At 41.3% G+C, this 10,847-nt stretch overlaps 1 protein-coding gene across 1 annotated transcript in view; it reads right to left on the reverse strand.

Annotated features, from left to right (window-relative positions):
• The window catches only part of PLEK (pleckstrin), a 24,420-nt gene that overhangs the window by 6,909 nt on the left and 6,664 nt on the right, over positions 1 to 10,847 (reverse strand). Inside the window, exons 2-6 of the mRNA XM_006909533.1 lie at positions 8,124 to 8,279; positions 7,693 to 7,874; positions 5,894 to 5,985; positions 2,809 to 2,993; positions 1,337 to 1,441 (exon numbers count right to left, since the gene is read on the reverse strand). Coding sequence (XP_006909595.1) covers positions 1,337 to 1,441; positions 2,809 to 2,993; positions 5,894 to 5,985; positions 7,693 to 7,874; positions 8,124 to 8,279 — 720 coding nt within the window. The remainder of the gene's footprint in view (positions 1 to 1,336; positions 1,442 to 2,808; positions 2,994 to 5,893; positions 5,986 to 7,692; positions 7,875 to 8,123; positions 8,280 to 10,847) is intronic.

A 10,847-nucleotide genomic window follows, 5' to 3' on the forward strand; every position in this document is an offset into this window, starting at 1 on the left:
TCCCTACACAAGGCAGGCCTGCTCCTATGCTTTTCTTTTAATCTAGTCAGTGGTTACCTTGTTATAAAAGTTATTAGAATAGTCTGTGAATTCTTTCTAGATTCTTACTGTATTATGTCTTAGGACCCTATTCTCTGAAAACCTGATGTTAAGGTAAATTTTCCACATTAATGCCCACTTCCCCTAGTAAAATTCAAAATCCATTTCTATAACTAATCTCAATTAACCCAATTTCCTTCTTTTCAAGTGTAAATACATGCTCAAGTTCATTCTCCCCTCTTGCCCTGAAAGTTCAGGGTTCTATGATGAGATAAGTCAAATCTCTCAGTCCCATGGGGTCTACATCAGAGCACAAAAATCTCCTTACAGCAACCCAGTTCTCTCTGTTATATACTGCGCAGTGCCTTTAAGATGGCTCACAGCACAACCAGGAAGGCAAAACTTTGGCCTCATAAAGTAGTTTGGTTTCTGTGACCCTATGTGCTGGTATCAGTTTGTTTCACCCTAAATATCCTCATGTCTTTCTGCTGCTTCTTCCTCTATGAGGTGCTGGCCCTAATTTCCCCACTCAGCCTCAGCCCGTGTATTCTCTTACCTCTTGGCATGGTCACTAACTATAGCTCTTCAGCTCTTCAGTCTCCCAGACTGACAGTGGCCTGTACTGTCATACCTCTTGCCATACCTCTTGACATGGTCACTAACTATAGCTCTTCAGCTCTTTGCCTCCCAGACTGACAGTGGCCTGTACCTGTGGACACCTGGTAACTGCACACAACTTCTCCCCAGGACTGAGTTCATGCCTTCTAACTGGATTTGCCCTTTGTTTGCTGATGCTTCTTCAGAGTTGGCCTCAGGCATGCACTAGGTTTAGTCTAACCATGTCCTACCCACAGTCTGGAATGGTACTTCCTTGTTCTCAACAGGATATAATGTTCCTTGTCTAGCTGTGGCCTATTCCTGTCTCCCAGTTACTTTGTAGGGAGGAGGAATAGGCAGATGGAAGTATTTTTATTATGAAATATCGTTGTCTTTTGGATGGCATCTTTTAGCCAATTGATTTCCTCCCCCTAATTAAAAGGTCAATATTTTTCTTGAAACATCTATTTTCCCCATGATATTGATAAAAGAGAAATTTCTCTTTTTCAAGGTGGATCTTCTGCCCTGTCTGCTTCAGTCCTTTTGACCTAATGCCACTTTGATCATTTACTTAGCTAGTTGTCTATCTTTTTCTCTGTAGGTTTCATTTGCTAGTTGACTATTGGCCAAATGACATACCATTTGTGATTTAGAAATAAAAAGAAGCTGATAAGGGGAAAAGGTAAGAATAAACACTCACCTGCTTCAGCAGACATCCCTGCTTGATAATGACGCCTCTGAATTCTTCTTTCAGAATAATGTCTTCATCACTGGAATTCTCTTCACAGAAGAACCCACTGTCTGGCTATGAGGAAAGAAATGGCAAGTTTATTTTATGAGTCTTAGGCATATTGCTATTTTACCATCTCCATCTCCCTCTACCCTCCAGCCACCAGCGTAAGCTCCTTCTTTTCCTCCCCTGTGGTTCATATCCCAACCTGAACCTTAAAGGCTGTCCTTGGTTAGCTCGTTTCCCCTCCCCTTTTATCTTGTTTCTAGATGCTCGTCCTCTCTTGTTTCTTCTCATGTGATCTTGTCAGCATCTTTTCATTTTCTTGGGTTCCCCAAGATACATTCTAAGTCTAGGTGAGCACATTTCTTTCTTCAGAGCCTTCCTTCTCTTGGGACTTCAAGGCCACATTCTTGAAAGTAGAGTTAGCTAACTTCTAAGACACTGCACAACACAAGCTCAGTTATGACCTCTGCCACTCAGCCCCTTCTTCTTTGAGAAGATCAAGAGCATGTGTCCATCCTCATTCTCTGAGGTCAGGAGGGGACTGAGACTTGCTCAACTATAAGCAAGCAATGAATCGTACAGAGGAAGAGGAGCCACTGTGATGGGTATTTTTAGAATCCCATATTTAAATAGCTACAAACAAGCATATTAAAATACTGACAGAAAAACTTCCCCCAAAATGAAATGAAACTCTCTCTGGGATATCCACATCATTTTTTTAAAAAGGTTTGTTCCCTTAAGTAGCTAACTTTTGTGCTCTGACACTAAATAGAAACAAAACTGCCAAAATTCCCCTAGAAATCTATTGCGGGATTTCTCACATGGCCCAAGATTGTTGTGTAACATAATGTTTCCCAGTCTGTGGTAAGCATACCATGGGAGGTACACAAGACAATTGAGAGAGGTGATGTAGATGAAAACATTCTGTATGAAAAGTCATGTATTTTAATGTATATTTGGAAAACTACAACCAGCATATCGTGATATCATGGATCTCCCTCTAGAAAGAAAGCTCCATAAAGGATGCAATTTCTGCCAGTTGTTGTTTTGTTTATTTGTTTTTCTTTTTTATTTTTTGTTTGTTTTGTTTTGTTAACTGCTGTATCTCCTTCGTTTTTTAGAGTGCCTGGCATGTGTGAGGGCCTAACAGGTTTTTATAACTGAATTACTGCTTATAAGAATAGATATAGTAAAGTTTTTAAAAGTCCATTTAAAGAAAACTATTCAAGAAAACAATGTTTTCCTTTAAATTGATTCACTTAGATGTGGCAGACACTGAGGAGGGGGGACAGCTGTCAAGTCTGAAACATGTAACAGCTCTCCGTAGGGCTGGGCTTTTCTTTAGCATACGTAGATATGAACTGAAATCAGCCCCTAGAATCTGCCCAGGCAGTCCCCATTGCAGAAAGAGTAGATAGGTAGCTTTTCTCACTTACAAAATAGTAGAAGGCATCAGGGTTGTCCAGGAAAGGGTTTTCGGCAGTTCCATCCACTGCGTTCTTAGACAGGTCTCCAGCAGGTTGCAGGTAGCCTTCGTTCAGCAGTGAGGAGGCGATCATGAGGCCTTCCTGGCGATTCCGAACAGACTGGTTGGAAAGCAGCCAGTCGATGACACAGTTACCTGGATGGGACCATCAGAAGGAAGGTTAACGCGCTTAATCAAAGAACGAATCACTGACAGTCACCTCTGGAAAGCTCCAGAGCACTCACGTGTCTAACTTGTCTTATCTTTTCCCTGTTATTCCAAGAAGAAAAAAACAAAATCAATGGGATAGATACCTAGAAACAAAATGAACCACGTTAAGTCTTGAGGGGAAGAAAAATCTATATGCATCAAAGAAACAGTTTTTACTATTCCACTCATTTACTTCATTAACAAACATTTATTTAGCACCTACTAGGTGCTGCAATGGATATTGGGGAGACTCACTCAGAGAATCTAAAAAGGAGAGATGGGTGATAAGTAATTGCTATCACAACTGCTATACTATGGGTCAATACTGTGGAGCTACCTGCAGGAAGGTATGGAAGGGGTGGATGGGGGAAGGGAACTCTGGATGCACTGACAGGAAAAGCTTTACAGAGGAAGTGACCCTGGGCCTTTAAAATGAGTAGATTTTTGCCAAACACATGAGGCAGAGGCTGAGAGAAACCAGCACAGGCTGAGGGGAGCTGCAGTCTGAACAGATGCACACAGGCATGAAACAGCCCATTTTGGGGCTAAGGGGGAGGAGTCGGTGACAAGAAGGCAAGAAGAGACAAGAGAGAAAGGAAGGCGCAGAGTGAGGCGGGAGAGCTTTAATGGCACATCAAGAATACTGACAATGGAGAGCCACTGCAAACTTCTAGGCAGGAAATAATACGGTCAGATATGTATGTCCTAAATTAAAATTTGTTGATAACACTTGCACTGAACGTCACACCTTTTTTGCAGGGTCTAGCAGGAATCTTGAGAAGTCATTTAATCAACATTCTGCCTCAAGAGAGATTTAAAAAGAGAATAAAATAAAATTGACCCCTCAGTTGGATTATTAGCAGGCCACAGAAAAGCTGTGTATTAAAAACAACATTTTCTTTACAAACATAGCCAACCAGGGAGCCAACATAACAGGCCTCAAGTCCCAGGTCATCTGAGACAGTAGTAAGATGAGCCATCCTTGAAACAGGAGTGAAAGCGGTTGGTGAGTGAGTCTTCATGAATTTCATATATGAAAGGCTTTGCCTACTTTTCTTTCTCTAGAAGGATAAACTGATTAATACTGTATTTCTGCTTTTAATCCTTGCAGAGACCTTGTAAAAGAGGTAAGGCAGTAATTGCAGATCTCATTTTCAGGATGAGAAAATTAAGGCTCAGAGAACTTAAGTAATCTTAGGCCTGTGTTTTGCCTGCAATGGAACTTCGCTTCAGTGTTCTAACCCCAGACTCCATGCTTGTTCAGCCAGGCATGCTGAAGCTTGAAGGGCAACTTCAGTCTAGTTTCCTTATCACCTAACATTCAAAGTCCTCCATCACATGTCAGCAGTATCCAGGTCCCAGTCTCTGCTGTAGACAGACATGTGTCTCTGCTGACACCACCTGATCCTACATGAAGGCTGGATCCCACCTGATTTCTAGAACCCATCCTGGCCTTCATTGGGGAGGACTGAAGAAGTTCTAGCCCAAAATTCTGGGACTCAGTAACACATTGCACAGGAAATAAGTCTGGCCTGGACCTTGTGCCCAGATCTGCATAGGGAACCCCATCCCTGTCTCCACCATGTTCCCTTTGTCCCAGGCTCTGTCTTAGTGACCTGCTCTTGTTGGGTTTCCCTTCCCCCTGCCCAGGCTTGGTATCTTTACCCCAAATCTTAGCCCAATCTTTTCTGATGTTAATGGCCATCTACCTTAACTCTCTGATGCTGAATTCCCATGGGATACTACCCTGTTAGCTGAGATCACACCCTCTACCTCTCCACCTTCCTGGCCTGGTCCTGGACAGTCTCCATGCATTACCTGTTGATTAATTCTACATCTGTTGTTTCTTCTCACAGTTTTTCTCCCTTGATCTCTCTTGTCACCATAATCAAGACATGCCTGACATTAGACAAACCTAGTCCCAAACTACACATCCCGTTTTGCCCCCTAATGAACCAGCAGCTCTAACACGCTGATCGTGTTCTTTTCCTGCGTGTATATTCTGCATATCTCTGGCCCATAACTTTGTCCTCACTGTCCTCTCTGCTCAGCCCTCTCATCAGCGTTCCTTCTCACAAATATTTAATGAAATTCTATTTATCTTTCAAGGTCAAACTTAGGCGCCACCTCCTATTCATCTCTGAGTACTTTCTCCTTTCCGAACTCACAGAATTGATTGGCTGTCAGACTTGTGACCTCTTAATTATAAACCACATGGAGAACTTGCACCAATAGTCCTTAGTGTATGCCAAACACTGTTCTAAGCACATTATAGCAAGCCTATAAAATAGATGTGCATGGTTATCCTTATTTTATAAATAAAAGTGAAGCAAAGAAAGGCTAAATTTTTGGCCTGAGGTTTTATAGCTAGGTTTCAGAGCCAAGGTTTGAATCAAGACAGTCAGGCTCCAAAGAACATGTTTTTAACTACTACACCATTTACCTAAACTCATAACACTTAAAGCCTGATCCTGTGCAGCCTCAGACATCCCTAGTATTGTTACTTAAATCTTGCATTACATTTTAATCCCCGTTTATCATTTTATTCAATTCTGTGTCTTTTTTAACATAATAACATTTATGGGCAGAAAAAAAAGATCTTTTGATTGATATAACTAGAATTCCCAAAACAATATCTTGGACAGCAAAGTTCTTATCTACCCTTCTTTCTGTTTCCATGCTGGGGAAGTTTAATTTTCATGCTCACCAGTCTGCGTCCTATGACTCCATCCACCCACCACACTCCACCCACCATGCTCCACACCCCCACCGCACACATTAGGCTGAGCAAGAACTTCATCTTGCCTTCCCCAGTGGCCCCACTTCAGACTCAAAAGGCCTTTTACCTGTGAAGCAGTGATTAAAAATCTTCTTGTCCTTCTCGAGGTTTAGTTCTCTTATTCCTTTTTCAGTATCTTTCATGGACAAATACATAGCACTGCACAAAGATAGAAACAGACAGATGAGTGGGGAGCATTTCAGAATGGTGAATCCTCTCAGGGAGTCCACCCTGGAGAGGTTGGCCATGAGCACAAGCTTTCCCCGCCACACCCTGCAGGTGACCCCATACCTAATCTCTCCATCAAATTATAAGTAGTTAAAGGGCATAGTCGTTATTTGCATAACTTTGTGGCCTAGATAGCATTCAATAAAAGGTACTAGAAATATGTTTATTATTTCTTAAATTCATTAAGCTCTTTGTTGATTTAACTCCTGGTACCCGAAATAGAGCTGCCCCCAGGTAGGTGGCAAAGATTAAAGGTTCTCAGGGCCATTTTTCCATACACATTCTAGATCTCTAAGGTCCCTCTATTCTCATGTCTCATTCTTTTAAGTGTGTTTCAGGAGACCATCTGGTGTAGGCATTCGCCTCCTAGAAAGTGAACGTTTTGACTAAACTTATCTCTTATTCTAAAAATTATGAGACAAGATGAAACAATGAATTTTCATTTTTGTCCTTGAAGTAATAAACTGAAGATAGCCTGATCAGAGAGAGATATTGCAAGCAACCAAACAGAAGGCCACTTTCGTGAGGTCTGCAGCTCCACCCAGCACAAGCATCATTCTCACTTAACTCTGACAGCCATAACCAGAAATGTGGTCACTTGACAACTCTAGCCATCAGCTGCACCTCCTCTTGGGTCTCTACCCAAAATCTTTCCTGGTGAGAGAAGGTGCTCAGTCTCACCAAGCTCAATGTGCAGACTTTTTCAAACTCTTGTGACATGCCAAGTCTGTGTTAGGCTTGCAGAAGGAGTTTTTCTTCAGTTCCTCTCAGGGACTCCCCTCGTTTTGTAAAAAGAACCCTCGTTGGACCTTTTAAGCAACCAACATGGAATTTTTCTTGGCAGGGCTCCAGTTTCAGGATATGCTCGGCATACAAGCAAAACTATCAAGAAGTAAAGACACTCTCAGAGAAAAAGGTCCATGCAATAGGAGAAGATGTGAAACATGCAGAAAGGAAGGAAGCCTACTCCCAACTGCTATCGGAGGCTGAATTTACCTGTGAGTTTCTAAAACCCTTTAGAAAACAGCCATCATCTGCAATTCCAAGGCAGCCAATGTCAGAGGACATTAAACCAGGCCAGGATACAAATGACTTCCACCCAGAATGGGTGTTCACCTTGGTTGGTCTGTGTTGACTGTGTGAATGTGTGCTCTTGAACTTGAAACCTCACACACTTGGATGCGTAGCCCCTGCCATTTCCTGCCTACCTAGAGATACTGAAGCTTTCTTTCAATACCAGCTTATTACAGTTACTTCATAGATGAAATGATAACTTATCTCTATCTCTCCATCTCTATCTATATGGCGCTCGCGCTCTCTCTCTCTCTCTCTACCTCTCTCTCTCTCTCTCTACCTCTCTCTCTCTCTCCCTCTGCCAAGGTTACCCAAAATGAGAGAATGTATACTCCATTAGCCTCCTCTCCTCAACTGCTAGGTCTCGGAAAAGCATGATTACACCCTCAGATCCAGGTAAACATCTTAGTACACCAAATGCCAATATCAACCTGGAAGAGTGGATACAGCTTTCAGAGGTGACTAAAGCAAACTTTAGCGCCAGAACTGTTATAAAATTTCCTCAAAGGTGGGATGGGAGTGGGGGAAGGAAGATGGCAGAAGGAAGCAAACAGAGAAAGTCACCCTAAATCAATGGTTTCTGGCAGTCGAATGGATCTCCTGGTGGATTTCCTCGCAAACTTCTGGCCTCCTTCAATGCATTTAATGGCCTTCTTAATGTCTCGAACCCAGCCATCTCTCTCTTCCAGGAAGGCTGCCTGGAAGAAGTGGTCCTGCTGTTTTTTTGTAGTGATCTTAAACACAAACTAAAAATCAAAACACATTCCATTAGGGATAATTCATTTCAAGGGGCTGAGGCCCCTTAAGAAGCATAGTTGTTGAGCCCACCTTGTTCTATAAGTGCTTGGCCAAGAGACACCCAAATGCCCGGAGTGGAATGTGGGTGGTGGTGAGAGGGACTGCCCCAGGGAACATCATTCACATGATAGGCTATGCACAGGCTCAAAGGTCAGTGCCCGGCAAGGTGTTCATCGCAGCTAATGATGTCAACTCACCATCCTTTTGCCGAAGTCCTGACAAGGGCTAGTCAGAGTGCTTCCTTTCAAGGGAATCATTCCTTTGGGGCTGCTGTCACTTTTCTTCTTATAGAATTCAATTCCATCTTCTAACAATACAACCCACATGGGTTTCCAAGTGTTGAACACACTCCCCTATAATGACAACAAAAAGAGCTGTGTAACAATGTGTTCTAAAACTATTCTATAATGGTGCAGGACTTTGTAAATCACCTAGCTTTGTGTGACAAGGCTGCTAGTAAAGCATCCTTCAGGGGAGAAAGGGGTTGCCATTCTGCTGGAACTTTAAAAACTTTTTCTAAGATAAACTGTATACACTTCTATAATTAGCCCATAAGCCTCTTATGGGCCACTACCAGAGGAATATGGTGTGGATCTCTACTCCTCTTGTGCACTTAAGGCTGGCTTTCTAGGGCTTATTTTCTATTCCCAACTCTGCCTGTTGTGTTTATTTAAACCTGGAGACAGCAAGGAGATTCTATCTCAAGTGTCAACTCAGACTGAATAGTAGTTTATGCCTGAGGCTGGACTCACATAGCTCTATGATCCAATAGCTATGTTAACGGCAGACATGGAGGCTGTAAATGGTGGTATGTTAGCTGCAGTGACTCTCATCCTGTGGTCTAATTAGATTTTATCTGAATAAGAATGTCAAGAAGAAACTCAGAGAGCAGCCTCGTGTGACAATCTCTTGCAAAATGGCCTGGGATACAAAATGTTGCTATGCATGTCGATGTAGCTTTTGGAAAAGCCTTACCGAAAAAGTTTCCAGTTTGGGTTAATGTCAACTGCCGCTGTACAAATAAATTAACCATTCTGACTAGGTCAAGAAAGTTGCTCTTTCTTGTCTAGATTTTGAGTGGGCTTTGAAAAAGGAAGGAAATAGGGTTCTTTGCCTCTCATCATTGAATCCATGAAGTCACCTTGTCATGACTACCACAAAATAGAATTATCATCCAGTTCCCAGCAGATCCTGCTGTTTATTTTAAAATACCAAGAGTTTCCATATAAAGGTCTAGTTGCCCAAAAGGAAGTCTATTTATACAAAGAGAATACATACTTGTGAGACTTGTCCGAGTGTTTCCTTTATTTCAATTCCAAAAAAAAAATTTGTTTAAATTTGAACACTATCTCTTTTCTGCATAGGCAGAATAACTATCCAGAGTAACACTAGATTATTTCCTTTTCTTAAAAAAAATGGCTGAGTTCACACACTAAGCCAATACATGAAATAATTTTAATGAAATGCCTTTCTGTTTTACATCTATCTGAGAGAAACTTATATCCAGACTATAAGAAAAATACGAACAATCTATTTTTTAAATGGGCAAAAGACTGGAAGAGGAATTTCATTAAAGAGGTTATCCAAAAAGGCTCCGAAAACATGTTAAACATCATTATCCATCAGAGAAATGCATGTTAAAATCACAATGAAATATCCCTGCGCACTCATTACAATATCTAAAATTTAAAACGATTAAGAAGAGCAATACTTGGCAACGATGGTAACGGGAACTCCCACGTATGATGGGCAGGAAGGCGAGATGGCACACCAAGTTGGAAAGTAATTCTCAGAAGATATACGTTGAAGTATGTAGGGATCAGATAGCATGATGTCTAACATTTATTCTCCAAATATTTGAGCATAAAAGTATGTGTGTGTGTTTATATAGAAATGTAGAGACAGGGAGCAATAAAGCACATGCGGCCAGGTGTTAACAACTGATTAATCTAGGTAAAGAGTTCATGGGTAGTCATACTATTTTCTTGTTTCTCTGTGGGTTTGAAACTTTCAAAATAATTAGGAACATTAATAAGTGAACAACACATGACACTACTATATATTAAAATTTGGACTATATATACTTTTAGAGAAATACAGAGACGTCTATTTAATAAAAAATTAAAATAACTGAAAATGATAAAAGATACAGTCACAGAGCTAGGACTAGGAAGTTGGGCTAAATGATAGCTAAAATGCTTTTCAATTCTTAAATTTTATATTCTACCTCAGGCCTATCAAAGATTAATAACTGCCACAGTCACTCAAAGCTTAAGATTGGGATAAATTGGGAGAGGTCAGCCAGCACAGCATTCCTTCTGTAGACAATTACAGTAAAACTACTCCAGAACCAACTGTTCAAAATGAGTTTGTGCTTTCCTAATTCAAATGTAGCCTTATATGGTTCTCAGCTCACTCAGAAGAGGATGTGTTATTTGGATTTCAGGTCATTATGCATTGAGGAAACTGATACTCTGTAAAACAAGAAATTGCTTATAAAGTAGAAACTTTCTTCCAGGCTTGGTAGTGGTTAGTTAGGTTAGGATGATGAAATTATGAATGATCTCTCTCTCTCTCTCTCTCTCAGCCCTTACCGTAGCCACCAGCTTCTCACTGCAGTGAACTGACAGCACCTTCTCTCAGCAACCCCTACATTTACCGCTTTCTGTCCCCAACCAGAACTCAACCAAGAGCAAACCTGGCAGTGTGACCATGAAACATCCAGGGCCTAGTATACCTGACTAGCAAATGTGGACGTGGAATCCAGGTCTCCTGATTCCCAATTTTAGCTCTTTCTACAACCTTTCAGATGCCATCTTTATTTTGGTTCTTATGTACCTTTGAGTAATTCTGGAATCTAAATCAATTTTCTCAGGCAACTTAGCTAGCTATACGTATAACTTCATAAAATCATATGATTT

This window comes from Pteropus alecto, unplaced genomic scaffold, assembly GCF_000325575.1.
Source record: "Pteropus alecto unplaced genomic scaffold, ASM32557v1 scaffold131, whole genome shotgun sequence".
In the NCBI taxonomy this organism is placed as follows: Eukaryota; Metazoa; Chordata; class Mammalia; order Chiroptera; family Pteropodidae; genus Pteropus; species Pteropus alecto.